The sequence below is a fragment of the Populus alba genome, chromosome 1 (genome assembly GCF_005239225.2).
Source record: "Populus alba chromosome 1, ASM523922v2, whole genome shotgun sequence".
Classification (NCBI taxonomy): Eukaryota; Viridiplantae; Streptophyta; class Magnoliopsida; order Malpighiales; family Salicaceae; genus Populus; species Populus alba.
The window spans coordinates 16653520-16676792 of NC_133284.1; the positions used below are offsets into that span (position 1 = coordinate 16653520).

Here is a 23273-nt window from a genome sequence, read left to right on the forward strand (position 1 = left end):
TTTTTTTTGCAATTAAGGTTAGTGGTCTCTGATTTGACCTAATTAATTTTTTTTTTGCAAATGAGGTTAGCTCAAGTACTAACTATATCTTTTAAGTTAAACATAATGTTTATTTTCTACCTTGTGAAATTTTTGTTAATGGATTCCCAATTTGATGTAGGAGATTTTTGTCAAATGTGTAGTCTTATGTTAATTGGTAAAAAATTCATTCTAAGTGTTGAACTAGGCTGAAATTTCTCGAAGAGATTTTAGAGTCTATGTTGTCCAAAAAATCTGAATTTTATTACTTTTTAAGGTAAAAAATTACCCAGCTTAGACCTAGAAGTTACTATTAAGGATTTTATTTCTATTTAGCTTAGAATCATTTTATTATTTTTTTTTTGTAGTTTTGTTTAGGATTTTATTACTATTATATAAGCATATTAAATCTTTTTCATAATAAAATTTTGAGTTAGAATTATCGTGGTGAAGACTATTTAAATTAATACATTTAAAAGAATTTCCAACAGAACAACTAATTTAATCCTATAACTGAATTCAATTCACCATAGTTTTAAAACCCGGCCCGGCCCGGCGGGCCGACCCGGGACCCGGCCGACCCAGGCATGGGACCGGTCCGGGTGAAGGCCAAAACCCGTTTGGGAATTGGCCCGGCCAGACCCGGTTGACCCGGCAAGACCCGGTCAACATCTAGCCCCAAACCCGTTGACTTTTATTTTTTTTTGTTTTTTTTTTGTTAAAACGACGTCGTTTTGATTTTTTAAAAAAAAAATTAAAATTTTTTTTTGACCCAGCCGACCCGGCCGAGACCCGGTGACCCGGTCAAAACCCGGAACCCGGGCCTTGGACCGGGTCGACCACCGGGCCGGGTCTTAAAACTATGCAATTCACAATTAAATATGATTGATTTTTTTAAAATAATAAAGAAATTTTTTTATATCCAGTGGAGGAAGAATTGAAAAGGCCCAGTAGTTTACAATTTAAAGAGGTTTAATTCGTGGGTAGGTAGCCTATGTTCATGTGCTAGGCAGAGCCGAATCTTAAGTTTTCTTTTTGGGACTTCTTGAAAGACGAGGACATGTTTCTTAATTGAAGAGGGCACCGCTTCTAGGACAAGGCCCAATAGATGGTGATGAATGAAATGTATGCATATTAAAGTAAACAAAAAAATCAAATCAATTAAATATTAATTAAAGAAATAGCAAAAATAAAACCTGAGTTGAGCCTACAAATAACTTTGATTTGGGTTATAAAATTATAATAGCTTCATAAAAAATATATTTTATGAAGTTTAATTTTTAAAAAACTCAATATTAAAATATGAAATTTAAATTAAAAATTAAATATTTAATAAAAAAAGCAAGTCACAATTCTAATGAACAAGGGTAAAAATGAATTATGTTTATTATAATTATAATATCATGTGTGTGTATTTAAGATATTGTGAACAATAATGTAAGGTTATATGTGGTAAATAAATATGTAGTTAAATAATTAAGAGTTATAAATGACCTTAAATAATAGATTAATAAATTAAAAATATCTTTAGATATATAAAAATTATTATATATACTGTAACACTAAATTTAAAACGGAATACAATAATAATTAGGCATCAGGAATTCTATGCCAAGAAAAGATTCCTAATAACTTCGGCATAATATGGACCACTCTGCATATAACTATAAATTTATATGATATTGGAAAAATAATAAATTATCTCCTTAGTTTCAATACCTCAACAATGACCCGTTAATTAATTTTATAATGTAAAATTAATAACATAATCACCACTATGAATCAAGGACCATTATTTTTTTATTCTTAGGGACCAGATTTTGACCCTTCAAATACAACAATCAAAGCATACGCATTGGTGCACATCTTCTCTTTGATTTCATATATTAAAATAAAATAAAATTGTGCCTATATATATATATATATTATATACACATCCTTGCTCAATCGGGGCCTACTTTCTTATATTTATTATTTTAACGTTAGGGACCATATTTTTTTTTAACTGTTTTTTATGGAATCACCAGGGACCAGATTTAGACCCTTCACTACAATTTAAATCTCATTGAGTATATAATTAGAGAGATGCAAATATATATCTCCTTCCACTGCCTCAATAATGATTATATTTTAGAATGATAAACCAACACTGACACACTTAATCAGGGACCAGTGCTTTTTTAAGAGGAAAAAAATAAAAAAATTTGGGACCAGATCTTGATCCCTCAAACGCAATGACCAACCATAAGATATATACATTTGATAAATTACGGGACCAGGAAATTTTTTTTTAAAAAATTGCTTGGATATTGAAAATCTGATCACTTAAGATAGAGTATGTCATCTTACCAACCAGAAGATACAGTTGGATTTGCATTTGTCAGTTCATTGAAACCAAAGAATCATTAGCATGCAGCTAAAAATATATAATTCCATATTTATATATTGCTTGAATATAAAAATAATAATACATTTGGTCCCCAAGTTCTGATGTTATCCATGGTCCATGAAAAACTGTCGATTAGTAAGCTGCTGCAAAGCTAATACGAACATAATGACAGGGCGGAGCAATCCCCAAGCTAGCCTCTGTATATCCAAGTTCCCACACTTTATTTGTTAAATATACAACGTAATCATAGTAGTATCTTTTTTTATTTATTTCTTGGGATATCTTCATGCGAAAGTACATGATATTAAAAAATAATATAAATTATATTTTAAAATTTCATCTTACAACTTAAATTTTTAAGTTAAGATAAGTTTTTTAACATGGTATTAGAGCTTTGATAATCAAGCAGTTATGAGTTCACATCTCATTATCCTCATTTATTTGATAAAAATTAAGTATAAGGTAATTTGAGACTCTAAAAGTTTCTAGTCAAAGTACTTTTATCTGAGAAGGTGTCTTAAAAAATGATATAAAATCATATCTCAAAACTTCAGCTTAAATTTTTAAATTGAAATAATTTTTTAATATAAGAATGATAGCAACCGATTAAAAGATAGTACAATTGATAAATTTTTTTAATATTTTTGAATTATTTTAATATGCTAAAATTAAAAATAAATTTAAAAAAATAAAAAAAAATATTATTTAAATAAAAAATATTTTAAAAAATTATCGTGAATACCTAAAATTACTGTAGATTTGATCCTAGTTTTATTTTTTTATTTTTTTTTTGCTAAGACAAAATGATCAAATTATCTTTGCTTGGAACTCTTTCCGCCAACCCTTGTATACAAGTACAAAGTCTATCGGTTCAACGGTGTAAAGTCTTTTGCTTTAACCCGCGCTATTTCGGGGTAGGATTACAAGTTAAATTTAAACGCTGTCCATATTATGGATACATTATATCATGATTTTTTAAAATGAAAAAAAAAATAAAGATTCTATTTACATCTAATAAAATAAATTAAAAAAATATATAAAGCGATAATTTATAAGAAGATTATTAATACTACTTAAAAAATATAGGAGCAATTTGTCTGTATGATTTGAAGTTAATTTTTAATGTAAAGGAACAAAATAATTACATTATGGATATCTTTTCATTTATCATTCTTCTCTTTTTTAATTGAGCAAACAGAATATTGTTTATATTTTATATAATTAAGTAAGAAATATATAAACTGATAAATCTTACATTATATGGTCTTGAAGCTTAGATATGCACCTAGGGTTTTTTTTTTCTTCACTTTTTTAGCATATGTTGTCCGATCTTATCCTGCCATTTTTTATTTTTAGAAAAATTAGAAGGAAAGTTCCTTGTAGGGAAAAGCGACTCATTACCTACTATAATATTTTTATTATTATTAATGTGTAAGTATTCGATCAGCTTGCACGTATCTCGACTAATTTTATAGACTCTGAAGTTAACAATCATATAAACCTCATGTGGCCCTAAAGTTTGTGAGACTCAAACTAGTGACCTATAAAAAACAAACCTAAGACCTGACTAATTGAGTTACACTTCTTATGATTAACATACTTTAACATTTTTTTGTCATATTCGGTTATCACAAATTTAGTATCTAAGTTTTTAGATGGTAAAAATCTAATTTAAAAGTTGTTTTTACCTGAAAAGCTTTAAAAAAACTACAAAAATCTTTATAAATCACTTATTAATTTTAAAACACTCTAAAATTATTTAAAAAACTGAAAATTAATTGAATTAAAAAAAATATAAACAAATCACAATATTTTTGTTTTTAGTGAGATAAAAGTTAAAAACCATTATTATTAAATTTTTCTTATTAAATGTAACCTTTGATATCATAATTGTCTATTTTGGTTGATGAGGTGTACTATCATTGAATGGGAAACTTAACGTTATTATTACATTCCATCCATTTCAATCTATATCATAAAAAGCTTTGTAATTGATATTTTACCAGCTCCATGCAAAAAATAATAATTAAAAATTTAATGACTTCATCGAACCTTTTTATGATATAGATTAAATGAATGGAAAGTCAAAATAACATTAAAAAAAAATTATATGATGAAAAGGGATATCAGTTTTTAAAGTATTTTGGTTGTTTTCCATTGACTATGTCGTTGATGGAATTTTCTTAAGACATAGTAAATACACTTTTAGGTTATTAATGAAATTTGATAATTTAACTATGAGTTTCATTGTAAAACTCATGTTCTAGCTAACTTATTCATTATCAACTTTATATTTTTATTATTATTTATATATATGACGTGAGATTAGGAGCTCACTAGTAATAATATGTATAAGAGAAAATAATAATATATTAAAAAATAAATCATGATTTCAACATTAAATGATGTTGTTGATGAAATCATTTTAATCCCAATAACATTAGTTCTATCTTATGCAATAAATACTTTAAGTTATTATGCAAATCATCATGATTTTTTTATTGGTTATTGGATCAGGTCTGATGTGCTAATAAGAAATGAGTCTGGTTCAAGATTTTAAAGGAGTTACTAAAATAAAAAATTGTTTTTTCTAATTATATATAAAAGAACATAAATTATAGGAAAGATAATTTTTTTTATTTAGGTTAAAATAACAAAGTTATCCTTTTTCTCTTCTTCTATCTTGGATTATTTGCAATTATTTTCATCGTAACTGCTTTTGTTTATTAAATATTGCTTTTGTTTATTAAATATTTAAGTTAAGAGTAACTGCTATCACGATCCCAAATATGTCTAAAATTGTGCTTGAAGAGGAACACATGCACCTCCTCTCCTTGAGTCTTGTAATCTAACATTTTGATAAAATTTAATTATATTTACTTATTTAGGATGATATGTATATGCAGATAATTTTAAGAGGAAAATCAAATTTAAGAAGCCACTTAACTTGATGGTGACGCAGCCCTAAACTTACTTGTCCTATCATTTATTGATGATTTATTTAAGGAAGCAACTTGCAAAATTATGATTCAGTGTGATAAATCTTTTGGCCTCTTACCTGAATTTTTGGTAGGCAAAATCTCAATCAGTATCTCCTTTGTGTATGACCATCCAAGAACACCAAATATAATAATGTATTTCGAGATCCATAAGCGAAAGCATACGATATAATTAATTACAGTTAAACATATGTAAATTGATATTTTCGGATGATGAAAATTTATTTATTAACTAAGATATTATTTATTTGATAAATTGATAATTTATTAGTTTACATATTAATATATATATATATATATATATATATATATATATATATATATTAAAAACTAATTTATCAAGATAGTATTTATTATTTTTGTCCAAAACATTGAACATAATCACCGAATTATGAAATATCATTGCTCCATGTATTTGTATAACCAAAATAAATTCACAAATGTTATTAATCTTATTAAATAAAAGTCATCCATCTATCTGTTTTTCCAATAAATAAAATTATATTTGATATATATTTTATTAGTATACTTCGTGAACATTGTATCAAGCAAAAACATATATAAAAAATATATACACTATCACAAAAAGTAAAATTAATTAAACAAAATGGATTTTCAATTTAAAAGAGTAAAAAAATTAACAATGATGGATATAATGCATAAAGCATTGTGTGAGTATAATATAAAAAAATCCAACTTGCACCCATAAACAATTGCACCCGTGGATGCCATAAAAGTTTAACTTGCAAATTAGCTAAGAAACAATATCAAACAATATCAAGAGATCATTATAATATCTATCAACCAATATTGAAAAGGGTATGCCAAATAACAAAAAATTGCAAAATTCCCAAAGCTGGAGAAAGCTCTTCATAAGTGGTTTGATCAATACAAAAAATGTGAATATGATTGAAGAACTAATCATAAAGAAGGTAAATAATTTCTTTAAAAATATATATCCTGTAGATAAGCTAGAATTCTATTTTTCTAAAGGTTGACTCAAACACATCAAATCAAGACATGATATCAAGATGCATAATTATTTTAGATAAAACATATCAGTTGATATGAAGCTTGTAAAGAGCAATTTAAAGTCTATAAGAAATATGCTAGATCAACTTTCCATGGAAATTTTTTTCATTATGAATGAAACTTGGTTGTTTTATAGGCTATAATTAAATCATTGTTGTGCATCAAAACTTGAAGGAGAGAAAAAAGACAAGATAAGATCAATAAGGATAGTTATGAGAAAATTCTTTTATGGTTCATTAGCAAGTATTCTAAACTATAGTGTTTCAAAAATATAAAACTTGAGTAGTACGAAACTATAAGTATTATGCCAATAAACAAGCATGGATTACTAGGGTTTTATTCCTAAAATTTATTTGACAAATATGTAGAAAATTGGATGGTAAAAAGGTTATTTTTCTTACTTATAATTGTCTCGCTCATCTTAAAACCATTGAAGGTTTAAAATTATTGATTTTTTTTTTCTAGCCACCTAGAACAATGACAAAGATTCAACCTTATGACATGGGGGTATTATGAGCTTTCAAGATGCATTATTATCATTAATTTTATCAAAATTGTTTTAGAGGATTATGGAATTATCATTAGAAATAAGGTTACATCAATCTTTTTTTAGAAACAATTAACTTTAAAATCATATTTTACAAACGTATTCTAATTGAGAGATTAGTGATATATAAATTAAATTATATGAATTATTAATAAACCACAACAAGAATTCACAGTTTTACCGACAAAAATATTCTGTCGGTGTGTGATTGATAGTACGTCGGTAAACTATTTACTGACTAAATTACCAACGGAATACGTCTGTTGGCTTACCTTTCGTCGATGATTCCGCATTCCGTCGCTATATCAGTCGGCAAAACAAAAAAACCATTTACCGATGGTTTTACAGATGGATTTTGCGCGCAAAAAAAAAAACTTTCCTGCTTCACAAATACCGACGGATTGTTATTCCGTCGGTGATATCAAATTCACCGACAGTTACTTTCCGTCGGTAAATTGTTGAAATACCGACAGAATATTCCGTCTGTCAGTTCGTCGGTAAGTTACAATACCGACGAAATTTTTTCATCGGTAAATCCGTTGGTGAGTCATGCCGACGGTGATGGTCGCGGCTACTGTCTAATGCCGACGGATTTAGTCCGTTGGTAAATCCCTTTGTAATTTTCTTTTTGATTTTTTTATAATTATTTAGAATACTTAATATAAAATGATATAAATTAATGGTAATAAAAACTAATTATGCAAATAAAATTTATATTAAGCATCAAAAACAAAAAAATGAAAGATAAATAATATTCATTACAAAATAAAATTGTTCAAAAAAAACATTAAATGAAATTTTAAATGTAAATAATGATATAAAGGAGGTTGAGGAGCATCAAGGAGGAGGAGGCTGGCTGTTATGTGGCCAACTTGGATTGGGTGCACATGTTCCGCCTTGTGTCATGTTGATGACCATTTGACGAAGCTCTTCATAGGCCGCTCTTTGTTGTGCAGATTCTGTTGTGTATTGTTCTTTGAGTTGTGTGTACGCCTCTGATAGGTGGTCGCACCTTTGCTAAACCTTAGATTGGGAGCTCGATACTGATTGGGAGCTCCCGACGGTTGAAGCAATACGGGTCGCCTGCAAGTTGTCGGCCTTAGTGTTGGAGAGCCCGTAAACCCGATTCTTATCGGGTCCACCTAACGATCCAGCCTCCATCCACAAATTCGGATCGAATTCCGGATGGGTCAAAGGATCATCCCCGTATGTCTCCTGAAAATAAATAAGTAATCATCATATTCAATTCAATAAACATAATAATAACTTACAAAATAAAATGGTTGAATAAACATACCCCAAAATATTGAGCGCGGCTATCAACGAACTGTTGCACCCCCTTTTGGCAGTCTTGACTCCGCACGTGTATCTCCACAAACAGCTCCATAGGGCTCAGCTCACGTCCAAGAGACGTAGCCTATAATGAAAAAAATTACAACAAATTAATTGAACGATATATTTCATTTAAATTAATCTTACATGTGTAGCAAACGAAACGGAGCCACCGGTGTGCGTTGTCACCGAGCCATGAATGGGCCGATTCCGGTTGCCAGCACCGGACTGTGAGCGTCGTGTGAACCGCTTAGACGTCATGTGCTCAAGATAGTGTGGCCATATATCCTTCGGGATGTATATCGGTTTGAAATCCCTCCAAACCGCAACATCGTTTCAGCCTTGGAAATCTCGCAGTTTTTTTTGCCTTTTTTTGGGCTTCGTACCAAAAATCACGCAAGTTACTTAACGCAATAAAAAATTACATTTAAAAACATAAATTTTTTTTGTAAAAAAAAGTTGTATTGTTTTCGATGTTACCTAGTTGCCGCGTGATTTTCCCATATCCTCCTCACAACATTGTTATGTTCCTCGTCCCAACAGAATCGATTCTGTGTATAAAAAATAATTTTTAAAAATGTTAATAATTTATTTACAATTATATTAAGAATTTATTAGAAATAAGCTGAAATTATATATTAACACGAACCTCAAATCTGGAAAACCATGCATTGATTTGAGGCATCCATTCAGGATGTCTGGATATCTGACTTCATTGAAACAATGGAATCTCCATCGACGCTTTAAACATCGATAATATTACTCGGGGGCCTCAATGTTTGTGAACCTGAAAAAAATTGAATTTAATTAAATAGTGACTTCATAAATTTGTTTTAAATTTGTTTTTTTTTTTTTAAAATTAAAACCTTAACGAACTTACATTGAAAGATCGTGTTTCCATTGTGCCTCGTACTTGTGGGTCCATCGATTCCGCTGCGAAGGCAGGCCGCTTCTGCAATGTGAAGCAGCGCTGGAAGAGGCAGCATCAGCTGACGGCGCAAGTGGTGTAGGTGCCTCTTCTTGAGAGGCACCTAAGGAAATGTCTTCGTCGCTGCTAGACGAACTTGATGCGACCGGACGTGAAGCTCTGGATTTCATTCTGTGTATGTAACCAATTTTATATAAATAAATATATAATTCAATTGAAATGTTAAAAAAAATTCGGTAGCACCTCCCTTATACTTGGATACTATCCAAATCCACAAACCTGCAAATATTAACAATAGCCACAACCAATTGACCCAATCTATACTAATTATTCCAACATATTCAATTACTAATCCTAAGGTAAATTCAACATTAACAATTACAATTCAACAAATTATTCAATAATTATGCCAATACAACAAAACTATAAATTCAAAATAAATAGAAACAATTAAACACAAATCATCAAGTTAGAGTAAAATTAATAATTCTTCCAACATATTCAATTACTAATTATATGGTAAATTCAACATTAACAATATTAATTCAAAAAATTATTAAATATTCATTATGGCAATACAACAATAAAATTTATTCAATAAATTAAAAAAATATATATAAACTAACAATTAAAAACATATGCAATTACTAATTATTCCAACAAATGCAATTACTAATTCTAAGGTAAATTCAACATTAACAATAATAATTTAACAAATTAATCAAGCAATTATATATGGCAATACAACAATAAATTATATTCAATAAATTAAAAAAAATATTGACTAACAATTACTAATTATTCTAACATAGTCAATTACTAATTCTAAATTAAATTCAATTTTAACAACAATTATCTAATAAATTAACTAATACCAATTATGACAACACAACAATAAAAAATATTCAAAAAATTCAAAAAAAAAAAAAACTACATCAAGAAAAGAACGAAATATACATACCTTAATAATGTGTCCAGTTCAAAACTTTACCTACATTACAAAAAAATACACCAAAACAACAAAATAACAAAAATAAAAACAACTAAAACTAAAATTAAAGAAAATAAACTAAAATAGAAAAAATCACATACCGTTTAATATGATGAAAACAACAACTAATCTTGCTAGAGATTGAAGGTGAGAGCCTTGAAAGATTGAAAGCAAAAAAATCAAATGTGGAGGGCAGCGGAGGAGAAGAAAAACGGAGAAGAAAAAATGAAGCGAAGCGGCAGGGCTGGAAGTTATATGACAGATTTACTGATGGATTTACCGACGTATATTAAAAAATACTATTAATTTTTTAAATCCGTCGGTAACATGTCAAAAATCCGTCGGTAAGTTTTGAATTTCGCACTGAATTTTTTAATTACCCTCCAAATTTTTCGCGGTCCGTCGGTGATTTCGTCGGTAATATGACACGGTCAGAGGTGCATTCAATTCGCATCCTTTGAAATTCACACATTCCGTCGGTATTTTTATCGGTAAAATTTACCCACCGACAACTTACCGATGCACAAATTCCGTCGGTATATACATCGATAGAGTCGTCGGTATGGATGTCGGTGATTGTGGCATTTTGGTGTAATTATTTTTGAACTCTCTGTGAGATGCCGATGGACGACTGTCCGTCGGTATGGATGTCGGTGATTGTGGCATTTCTGTGTAATTATTTTCGAACTCTCTGTGAGATGCCGACGAAATCATTTCCGTCGGTGATGACGTTGGTGATTGTGGCATTTAAGTGTAATTATTTTCAAACTCTCTGTGAGATGCCGACAAACTACAGTCCGTCGGTGAAGACGTCGCTAAAGTCGTCGGTATAAACGTCGGTGATTGTGGCATTTCGGTGTAATTAATTTCGAACTCTCTGTGAGATGCCGACGGACAGTGGTCCATCGGTATGGACGTTGGTGATTTTCAATGTACATTAGGTGTTGTGTTTGTATTTTTGTTTACCTTCTTGCAAAAAATTCAATGACAAACTGTCCATCGCATAAAACAATAGCAACAATGCTTAAACGATAAATATATATTTCATGTTTCAAAATTTATCATCCATAATGTAAATTACATTAAGAAAAGGGTTTTAAACAGAATTAGTCAGAATTATCTTCTTCTTCTTCTTCTTCGTCATCAATTGAATAGCCATCACCTTCATTGCAATCTTCAATATGGATATCATCTTCTTCATCGACATTTGCTTGTCCACTAGAGCTCAAAACAACGTTCAACTCCTCTACGTCAACATCAACAAGACTATCATCGGAAACATGAAAATTTGAATTTTCTTCCAATTCAATCGAAGGAGCAACTCGATATGGTTCAACCAACTCACTAACTTGAAAGACTTCATCCCGCACACTTGTTTCTTCGTTCTCATCCTGAACAACCTCGACACGACCCCGTGGTTTCGTTTTTAAAACGGACAACCAATCAACTCTTGATCGATCCTTTCTAAATGAAGGGGTGTATGTGTAATAAACTTGTTGACATTACTTAGCGAAAACAAAGACATCGTTTATGTTGCGGAGTCTAGCTTTTGAGTTGATTTCGACCAGACCATGGTGCGTATCAACTCTGATTCCTCTGTCTGTCATGTCATACCAATAACATTTGAATAAAAACACTGTATTCTGCTCGCTATGATATTGTAGTTCGACAACCTCTTCTAATCTACCATAGTAGTCAACTTCTAACTCACTACTTGTGGATCCTTTAACACAAACACTGCAGTTGTATGTCTTTCTTCCTTGCCCGTATTCTTCAGTATGGAAAACATATCCATTGACAAAATACCCGTTGTAGCACTTAACTTTTCTTTCAAGCCCAAGGCTTAGTGAAGACAATGACTTAGACACACTTCTTCCCATTTGATAAACCTTGTGTACATGTAATGTACATCAATAAACGGTTAATGAACGAGAATCTCATAATGGCATGCATACGTACAATAATTTTGCAAGTTAGAATGAGTTTTTGATAGTGCTTACATGTGTTCTGAACCATATGGTAAATTGCTCATCTTGTAACTGAAAGATCTGGGAGTTGGTCAGCTGCGAGTTATTAGAGAGCAAATATTATCGATGTTGCCTGCAAGTGATAATGAGTGTATGATTTTACAATATATAATTACCAATATTTTACTGACAAAGTTTAATTAGTATTACACATATATAAACTTACTGAATAAATGGTCTCAGCTCATCACAATTAAATAGAACATAGTTGTGTGCTTGTTTGAATTCTATTTCTGACAAATATCTTCCTCGCATGACATTTTTAGGTGTGGGTCGTCCAGTTTTGGAGAATATTGACAAGTTCCCACTGGAAGGCACTTCACCGCCATCGTCATGCCGTGGAACGCGATTGATTCTTGTTCTCATATGAGGTTCAAAATAGTACGAGATAAATGTTGATATCTCTTCAACAATATAGGCCTCAAATATCGAAGCCTCAACATGCGCCTTGTTCTTAACCTTTTTCTTGAGATTAAACAAGTACCTACATTGAATTACAATTCAAGTATTTTCAATTAAGAAAAACATAGAAAAAACTTTTAGATATGAATTCTATTGCAACTGTAATATCTCACCGTTTGAATGGGTACATCCATCTATACTGGACCGGTCCTCCAACTTTTGCCTCGAACGGTAGATGTATAGGGAGATGCTCCATTGAGTCAAAAAATGGAGGGAATTTCATCTCAAGTTTGCATAGTGTCTCGATGATATTCATTTGAAGACTCTCAATGTGCTCAACATTCAACTTGCTGGAGCATATATCTCTGAAGAAATGACTGATCTCCGTCAATGCATCCCATATTCCCTTTGGCAACAAATCACGAAAAGCTAATGGGATGAGTGTTTGCATAAACGCGTGGCAGTCATGACTCTTCATTCCATACAATCTGCAGTCATCTATGTTAACAAGCCTTGATATGTTCGATGCATGTCCATCCAGAAAACGCAGACTCTTAAGCCATTTGTAGACTAGCAGTTGTGTGTTTTTCTCTAACACGAAGCTTGCCCTTGGTTTTGCGACCCGTGACTCCTCATAAACCAACTCCATATTTTTACGGTTACAGTATAAAGCTACATCCAATCTAGACTTGATGTTGTCCTTTGTCTTCCCCTTCACATCCATGACGGTGTTGAAAATATTGTCAAACACGTTCTTTTCGATGTGCATGACGTCAAGGTTATGGCAGATAAGATTGGTCTTCTAATAAGGAAGCTCCCAAAAGATACTTCGCTTTACCCAATTATGGGTCAAACCAAAACCATGAAACTTTTGATTACCTGATTGAAGGCCAAATACAATGTCACCGTACTCTGATACAACATGATGCAATTCTTCACCAGAAAGACACGGGGATGCAACATCTTTTTCAACTCTGCCAACAAAGAAATCTTTTTTGTTCTTTCTGAACCTGTGATTAAGTTGCAAGAAGCGACAGTGACAGTCAAAAAAAGAAGCTTTACCTCCGTTTGATAGCGTGAATGCCTTGTTGTTTTCCATGCAGTATAGACATGCGAGTTTCCCATGTGTGCTCCAACCAGAAAGCATTCCATAAGCTGGAAAATCATTGATAGTCCATATCAAAGCCGCCCTCATAAGGAAATTTTGTTTCCTCGATATATCATAAGTTAGAGCTCCGGAGGACCACAACTGTGCCAGCTCATCAATCAATGGTCGAAGACAAACATCTATATTCCACCCCGGGCTGCTTGGACCGGGTATGACAGTAGATAAAAACATGAACTCCGGCCTCATACACATTCCCGGTGGCAAGTTATAAACTGTGAGTATGACCGGCCAACAAGAATAGGGAGCAGCAAATGACCCAAATGGGTTGAATCCGTCTGTACACAACCCAAGACGGACATTCCTTGATTCAGCTGAAAAGTCAGGATGCACACTGTTAAAGCGTTTCCACGCTTCGCCGTCAGAAGGATACACCATCACACCATCAACCGCATCATGTGTTTGGTGCCATGTCATGTGCTCAGCAGTCCTTCGTGACATGAATAACCTCTGCAGTCTAGGTGTGATCGGGAAATATCTAAGTTTTTTATACGCCACTAGAGTCTTTCCCCTGCCAGTTCTGGGTTTGTAACGAGAATGCCCGCATGTCATGCACTCGGTCATCTCAGCATTTTCAAGGTAGTATAACATGTAGAAGTTAGGGCACATGTCAGTATCCTAAACCGAGGGGTTTCATCATGGACTTCGCAGCATAGAAGTTCTCTTTCAACCTGTTCCCTTCAAGTAAAATGCTTCTTGCCCAATCAATAATTTTGTTATACCCGGCCTCACTCAGCCCGTGATCTGACTTGATGGTGAACACCTGTGCCACGGCCGATAATTTATTGTGGTTTGTGCAGCCATCCCATAATGGTTCGTCAGAATCTTTCAAAAAATCAAAAAACCTAGCTGCCTCTGCATTAGGTTCTGCTTCTACAATTGGACATTGACTGATATTACCTTGATTCATTCTCATTGCATCCATAACCATGTTTCTGTAAGGATTAGTGTTGTCATTTGTCGCTTCATGCACGTTGCTAGCACTAGAAGTTGACCCAACCACCGTTTCTCTCATTCTCCTATTACTAACAAATACCTCTCCATGTGCATACCAACACTGGTAATCCTCCATAAACCCTTTGTGTAGAAGATGCATAATTACAACATCTGGATGCAGATACTTTTTATTTTGACACTTCTTGCATGGACACCTAATACCGCCTCCAGTAAAATTTCTGGGAATAGATGTTGTGAAATTAATAAAACCATGAACCCCGTTACAATAATCCATGAACGATCATCCATGACTTCTATCGAACCTCTATAAAATTATGATGACATCATGTATATATTAATTAACTAAGTTAGGTAAATAAACTTGTAAATATATTACTTTACCTCAAGATTATCCAACAAACCAATCACAACTTCTCATAAATATTAAATATTCATTATCATTTATCAACGTCCATACAAATTAATATATATATATATATATATATATATATATATATATATATATATATATATATATATAAATTAACAGAAATTACCACTCTGCAATACCATCGATAAAACTTAAAAAAGACCCATTAAGCAAGCTATTAATTATTTCAAAACATAACATGTAATTCAGTAATTCCACAAAGTTTTAACAGTTTACAAACAAATACAATCTTACAAAATCTAAAACAAACCATAACAGATATAAAATTATACATTCATAAACTACAAGTTTGTTTGAGAAATAACAATAAAACATGTACATATACTAATAAAAATACATATACTAAAAAAACAATAAAATTGATATTTAAATGTTAAAATTTAAATAGATAGAATTACTTACAAAAATTGATAAAATCCATCGGTAAATCAGAACACGGATGCTGTGACCACAAAACTTCAAGAAATACAACTGCTGAGATGACAAAGATTTTTGTTTGGGGGCGAGGGGGGGCTGGTTATTTGCAGATGGGGAGACTTAGGATTAGGAAGAAGAAGGAGAAATGGGGGAGGAGAGTGTCGGCAGGGCTGCTATATATTCATTTTTTTCGATGGACTCACCAACAGAATAACACCGTCGGTGACTCCATCGCTAATTGTGATGGAGAATCGACACGTCACCGCAAGGACCTGCTTTTTCAAATTCCTCGGTGATTCCGTCAGTATTTTTTAATGGTGCACCTGTCACGTCACCCGTATGGATCTGGCATTCAAATCCGTCGGTGATTCCGTCAGTATTTTTAACGGTGAACCGGTCACGTCACCCGAACGGGTCCCAGGTTTTGAATCCATCGGTGATTCTGTCGGAAAAAACTCACCTGCCAAAACCTCCGCCTCAGGTACCCGCCCTTTTTTCATTAATTCTGAACTTTCCGTCCGTAATTCGGTTGGTAATTACCGACGGAATCTATCTGTCAGTAATGACCGACCGAATTACGGACGGAAAAATTCTGTCGGTAATTTCGACCGAAAAATACCGACAGAAATATTATGTCGGGGATTCCGTTGGTATTTAGCGAGTTTCTGGTAGTGAACCACGTTAATTTCAAATCAGGATTGATACAAAAATATTATTTAATTGAGGATATTAATTATCAAGGTACGTGGTTATATCCAAGGGCGAAGCCAGGAATTTTTTTTGTCTTGGGCTATTAAATACATATATAAATATTTCTTAAGACCGATTATTAATTAATGTACATAAATTTTTAAAATTAATAGTAAAGTTTTAATTCAAATACACTATCTAAAATATTAAAAAATAAATTTGAAAGTACATAAAATTAAAGCGAAAGTAAAAATAAACTCACTATTAAAGTTACATCCTTCGATGTTTTGTGGAATATAATTCATCTATAATCGAATCTAAATCAATATTGTAACAACCCCTCAACCGGGATAAAATAACAATCTCATGTCAACTAAAATACAAAGTAATTAAATTTTTTCCCTCTTTTAATTCCTTCTTCCTTCACTTGATTCTTCCCTAGATTAGTGTTTTATAAGTTGGACTTTGTAAGTTTACAAAGTTATTCTCTCACTTCTTATTTTTTTCCTTGGAATTTTTTTATATTTTTCCCTTAATTTTTTCTATTTCTCTCTCACCTTTTCTTTTTTTTCTTCTTCTATTAATTCTACTTCTGCTCAGTCGGCAACATATAAAAGGAAGGAGGAGTTGATTTGTTTTTTTTTTTTAATGGCAAATAACCATTTTACTCTTAATGAGTCGTTTTGCTTTTATTTGACGTTTTTTTTTTGTTAGCACTACCAAGCTCTATTTATCCTAAACTCTTAACTAGATTTTATTCAATATATTTTAAGATCCCTCGTAAAATTTCAACTCGATCTGATGGTCGGATTGAAAATTACGTCCAATAACGTAAAACTGATCAAATTGTGATTTTTCATCAAATTTCTAAATTTCTCCAACAATTCTGAAATTTTAACCCAAGCTAAAGCATCATATTAGAAGGCTTCATGCAAATTTTCAGAATTTTTTGGTAATTTAATTAAGAATTATAAATTGTTTTTTACATAAAATTAGTTAAAAAATATTGATAAAATCTTGACCTTGGCTAAAGCCCACCTCAGCTTTTACCATGCCTCCGCCCATAGTTATACCGTATTTATAATTTTTTCGCCTCATTTTTTCTTATAATGAAACACAAAAGCGCTAGCTATACATACTCTTATAAGAAACATAACAACAATAAATTACCCATCACGACTTAGGATCCTGCAAGCTTGTTGATTAGTAGGGAGGGGAAAGAAGCATGGGTTCCAATGAACTGCCATCAAAGCTTCCTATTCTCGACTTCGCCAAGGAAGATTTGAAGCCTGGCACAAGTTCTTGGCTCAAAGCCTGCAGTGATGTTAGGCTTGCGCTTGAAGAGTATGGCTGTTTTGTAGTAGAGTACAACAGACTACCTCTAGAACTTAGAGATAAAGTCTTTGGTGTTTTAAAGGAGTTGTTCGATCTCCCGACTGAAACAAAAATGCAGAACAAATACGAGAAGCCCTTGAATGGTTATGTTGGACAGATTGCCAAACTTCCTCTCCATGAAAGCATGGGAATTGACAATGCAACATCTCTAGACGCAACTCAAAATTTCACAGATCTCATGTGGCCTGCTGGGAATGATCGCTTCTGGTACGTATACTGATTAACTAAGAGAACGAGCACGTTCTACTTAAAAGTTTTTCTCACATTATAAGATCCCGACATGGTTATTTGTCTAACTAGTTTAAATATTTTTTCATCTCGATCTTGATTAGTGAATATGCTTTCAAGTACGCTAATCTAGCTGCAGAGCTAGACCGAATGGTGACCAGAATGTTATTTGAAAGCTATGGAGTAGAGAAGTACCATGACTCTTATGTTGAGTCTACTACTTACCTTCTTCGGCTTCTGAAAAATAGACCTCCCAAGGTGGACGAGCACAATTTAGGTTTTATCACTCACACTGACAAGAGCTTCACGACCATACTTCATCAAAATGAAATTAATGGGTTGGAAGTGGACACCAAGGATGGCAAGAAGATCAATGTTGAGCTTTCACCTTCGTCTTTTGTTGCCATAGCTGGTGATGCATTAATGGTGAGTCACTGAATATGATTATGTATCTTTCAAATTATATGCCAACCTAGCTGCTGTGGACCATATGAATCCAATTAGATAATTATTGGTGAGTCAATGATTATGATTAATTATTTGTCTAGCGTACAGGCATGGAGCAATGACAGAATAATATCTCCTAGCCACCGTGTTATCATGAACGGAAAGATAGACAGATACTCCATGGGGCTGTTTGCTTTCAACAATGGAATAATACAAGTTCCTGAAGAACTTGTTGACGAGGAGCACCCTTTAATGTACAAGCCACTGGATCATATTGGACTCCTTCGTTTCTATCGGACAGAAGAGGGATACAAAAGCAAATGTCCTATCAAGGCTTATTGTGGCGTCTGAAATTAAAGGGAAAAATGGACTTGTAAAATAATTAGTTGATGCACTCTTCTGCTTGCTATATAAGGCCTGTTTCTATGTATTTCGATTCCAACGCCAGTGTTTTCTTTATCGGTTTTTTTTTCTTTTTATGTGCTTGCATTTCAAAGTGTATTAATGCTTCGTACAAGAAGCAATTTAATGAATGTCATATGTGGTTATGGTTAGAAAACTGTTGTTGTTCATGATTATGATGCCATATCAATAATCGTGTTGTTCTATGAACATTCACAAGCATGAAAATAGTGATATATATGGCCATCACAGGGCTGGTTCAGCATGAAGTGTTCGTTGATCCTCTCGAGAAAGTCCGGGTTAATTATCCAAGTGATTTAATGAGCTGAAAAATATAAAATACATGGGAAAATACAACAAATTAATCATTTAAAATGAGTCATTTTTAATGAAAATGAGTCTCTCTCTCAAATAGATCAAAAAAGTAAGATAAATGTATAATCTTAGTATTTGATCCTATATTTTCCTGAGAGACAAAAAATACAAATTTAAATATATCAATTCATTTTAAAGATATTTGGACATATGATAAGATATTAAAATAATATATTTTTTATTTTTAAAAAAATTATTTTCAATATTAGCATATCAAAAAGTTTGAAAAACCAAAATAAAATTAATTTAAAATAAAAAAATTAAAACAAATTAATTTTTTTTAAAAATACTTTTAAAATGTTAATAACAAACAAAATCTTAATTTCCCTTATTCTATTCCAGAGTCTCTTTTAATTTGGATCATCTGAAAAATTAAATCCTTGATGAACTAGTCCGATTCATTATATTAGTTACACCCTCTATAAACTATACATAAGAGTTATCTTGTGATGCAAAAAAACATAACAATGACCCTATAAATAAACTGTTTAGTCGCTGTATTTGATTTCAAAACTTTAAAATAAATTACTTCGTACTCGCATTGCTTACCGTAGCACTATACATACTACTCATAAAATAAGGTGTGAATTCACGCCTCAGCTACGACTGGCGGGTCATATGTTTCAAGATGTGAATACCATATTTTTAGTTACTTATTTGGAATTAAAAAAAAAAAAAGCAAGGAGAATATTGGTAGAATTATATTTGATTAAAGTACAAAAAGACATGTGTATAGCAGTTAAAATAGAAAATAAATGAAGAAATATGTATTGTATCTTTTTTTTTTTTCCCGGAATGGTTACTAAATACTATCTAAAATCAGATTTTCTCATGGTGTTCATATGCATGATAGTTGTCAAGGCTTAGTTTAGAGTCTAATCAGAAAAAAAAAAAGTTATTGAATTATTTTATTAATTTGTGGGTTACTATGTCAACCTATGTAAGGTTATTTTTTAAAATATGATATCGTTTTATTTTCTTTGTAAGTTTTTTAAAGCTAGCCACTTTGTAAGTTATTGAATTTTTTTAATTGATATTTTTTATTTGATTTATTTTTAATATTAAGTTAGTTGAAAAATGGATTTTATGATTTAATTTTTATCTATTTTTTTATAAGGTTATTACAATTTCAAATAAAAGTTTATACTTAGAGTTTGTGCTTGATTTTATAAATATATGCTTTTTTCTATAAATAAATAAAAATAGTATATATAGATAATAAAATTATTAAACTAAGTAGAGTTTATAATTTAGATTATAAGATGATTAAGGTCAATTCAAAATGATATCATCTTCATATTTTTTAAAAAAATATTTCTCTTAAAACTTTTTTTTTAAAAAAAAAACTTATATTTTTATTGATTATTTAAATTATATTTTGGCCCATATAACCCAATAATTATATCCATTATTTTCATTTGTCTTGTTATAGGTCGTTGCGATATATACTAACAGTATAAATTATGGATGGGTAAAACACTAAATTGTGCACCATCTCAAACACACTCCAGCAAGAGAGAGCGACGACAACAATCATGGGTTCTGAAACAGTGCCAAAAATTCCTGTTGTTCATTTGTCGAAGGAAAACTTCGAGCCTGGCTCTAGTTCCTGGCTGGCGGCTTGCAATGATATCCGGCGAGCACTTGAGGAATACAGCTTCTTTGAAGTAGTATACAGCGAACCTTCAATGGAATTTTACAGGAAAATTATATCGGTGCTAGAGGAATTGTTCAATCTCCCTGATGAAACAAAAACCAGAAATACACATCCTAAGATCGGCCACGGTTACATGGGGAAAATCTCTGGCTTCCCTGAGGGCTTGGGGATCGAGTATGCAACAAAGAAAGATGAATGTCAAAAATTTACAAGCCTTATGTGGCCTGATGGAAATGAAAGATTCTGGTAAGATCTGCATATTATTATATTATGATTAAATATTTTTGTTTTTCCTTTTCCTTCGACCGATCATCTGAATCCTTGCATATAGCTGTATCCTCCTATGCTAACATTAATGTGAGCTTAATTAGTATGATTTACTTGCTTTTTGTTTGTATCTTTAGTGATGTCATCCACTCTTATACGAAGATAGCATCTGAACTAAATCAGATGCTGGTAAGGATGTTGTTTGAAAGCTATGGATTGAAGAAAGACCACGAGCCTCTCTTAAACTCAACAAATTACCTCCTACGTCTGTTGAAATATGGAAGATCACTCGGGGAGACGAATGTTGGTTTTAAGGCTCATATGGACAAGACTTTCTTGACTCTACTTTATCAAAATCCTGTTAACGGTTTAGAGATAAGAACCAAGGAAGGAGAGTGGATTACGTACGAGCCTTCTTCACCAACTTCATTTGCTGTCATAGCTGGTGATGTATGCATGGTGGGTTTATCCTATTTCTTATTTTACAAGATTCCTATTTCAAACGATACACACACACACACACTTAATCGATTCATAACACTTGATCATGAATTGTGTCGTCTGAATAGAAAATCTTGGTTGGTGTTGTGTAGGCATGGAGCAATGACAGGATAAAATCTTCTTACCATCGAGTCGTTGTAAGCAGCGAAGAAGACAGATATGCACTGGGGTTATTCACATTCCTAGATGGGGTGGTGCAAACAGCAGAGGAGCTAGTAGATGATGAACACCCATTACAGTACAAGCCCTTTGAACACCAGAAGCTTCTTCATTTCTATGAATCATCCAATGATCCGGATAAACGTGACATCAATATCATGAAAACCTTCTGTGGTGTTTAATTCTCTAAAATGTAATGAGATTATGCTGCTTGACATGTCTCCTTTTCCTTTGTTTTTCCTCGGTCGATTGTTTTCAACCAGTCTTATCTATACCTCTTGGGTGAATCTCTAAAATGTAATGGGATTATGCTGCTTGACATGTTTCCTTTTCTTTTGTTTTTCCTCTGTCGATTGTTTTCAACCAGTCTTATTTGTACCTCTTGGATGAATGAAGTGTTTAATTATTTGGTGAAGGCTATGAGTCATGTTCTACCTTGGGATTATTGATCTTGTTTCCAAACAACTTTTTGCAATTAGATCTTTGAAGTTTCAGAAATTCTAAATTTAAGCTCTTCCATCAATATCTTTCTATATTGTTGTAGGAATTATTTATTGCAGAGAATATTTAAGCCCTTCCATCCATATCTCTAAAAATATTTGAATAATTTGATAACACAATTAACGCTACTAGAAATTCGATTAAAACGATCAGAATTACCGACGCAATTTTTCTATCGATAATTTACGGTGATATTTACCGGTGGATGTAAATAAAAACATGCATTACAATCCTAACTGACAGTTAATCCATATGTAAATAAAAACATCTAAAAGAGTATTTTAGCATTAAATGGTGTTTTGAATTCTTGAATAAAAAATTTAAATCTTTATGCAAATACTTTCAAATTTACATCTTGATTTCATTTCAATAATTATACTTGAATAAAGATAGTCCTTAAAATTTGCAGTGTGATCCCAATACAAAAATAAAAAAATTATAAATAAAAAATAGACATTGACTAAATTTGCAAAGTTCTTGCCAAAGATGATGTTACTAGGAAGACTAGTCAAATAAACGCAGGGCAATTTTGTGATTATGATAGCGATATGAATGTCTTAAAGAATCTGAATGATGATTGTAGGAGTGTGCTTCCATGGCTAGGGATAACATTGTTTGAGAAATTGCTAGATCAGCTGGTAATATTTCAGTTTACAAGAGGTGATGCATGTGAGCATCATAGAGTATAAACAAGAAAGTTAGTTATAGCAAACGATATAGGGTAACTTTGTTTAAAGTGATATGTGATGACAACGATACTAGTTACCAAGAAAAAAAATAATCAGATTAGTTGTAGCAAACTATGATAGTTATATGCATAATTAGATTAACTAGAGGTAATCTTGTTCATGACTATTATATAGAAGAAATTTGATATGAAGAAATTTGTACGAAATAAGAAATGGTAGGGGTAGCAATTTCTTCATAATAAGAAATAAGGAGTACCAAATTAACATTTTTAGAAAACACTTGTGAGAAATAATAAGCGGAGCAATATTGATCGAGCTAGCTTGATGA

The 23273-nt window shown here is 31.9% G+C and overlaps 2 protein-coding genes across 2 annotated transcripts; both read left to right on the forward strand.

The window, feature by feature from the left end:
* The first annotated feature begins 17436 nt into the window (after positions 1-17436).
* Positions 17437-18927, forward strand: LOC118034855 (probable 2-oxoglutarate-dependent dioxygenase AOP1). Its single transcript, XM_035040287.2, has 3 exons — positions 17437-17926; positions 18052-18373; positions 18503-18927. The coding sequence occupies exons 1-3, from the start codon at positions 17550-17552 to the stop codon at positions 18743-18745; spliced, it is 942 nt and encodes a 313-aa protein (XP_034896178.1). The 5' UTR covers positions 17437-17549; the 3' UTR covers positions 18746-18927.
* A 1726-nt stretch (positions 18928-20653) lies between these two features.
* Positions 20654-22173, forward strand: LOC118034809 (probable 2-oxoglutarate-dependent dioxygenase AOP1). The gene is made up of 3 exons (XM_035040224.2): positions 20654-21074; positions 21233-21554; positions 21689-22173. The coding sequence occupies exons 1-3, from the start codon at positions 20707-20709 to the stop codon at positions 21935-21937; spliced, it is 939 nt and encodes a 312-aa protein (XP_034896115.1). The 5' UTR covers positions 20654-20706; the 3' UTR covers positions 21938-22173.
* The last annotated feature ends 1100 nt before the right edge of the window (positions 22174-23273 follow it).

Coding starts and splice junctions, on each gene's coding strand:
- LOC118034855 (XM_035040287.2), top strand. CDS start 17,550: ATGGGTTCCAATGAACTGCCATCAAAGCTTCCTATTCTCGACTTCGCC. Junction 17,927..18,051: donor GCTGGGAATGATCGCTTCTG/GTACGTATACTG, acceptor GATCTTGATTAG/TGAATATGCTTTCAAGTACG. Junction 18,374..18,502: donor TAGCTGGTGATGCATTAATG/GTGAGTCACTGA, acceptor TCTAGCGTACAG/GCATGGAGCAATGACAGAAT.
- LOC118034809 (XM_035040224.2), top strand. CDS start 20,707: ATGGGTTCTGAAACAGTGCCAAAAATTCCTGTTGTTCATTTGTCGAAG. Junction 21,075..21,232: donor GATGGAAATGAAAGATTCTG/GTAAGATCTGCA, acceptor TTGTATCTTTAG/TGATGTCATCCACTCTTATA. Junction 21,555..21,688: donor TAGCTGGTGATGTATGCATG/GTGGGTTTATCC, acceptor GGTGTTGTGTAG/GCATGGAGCAATGACAGGAT.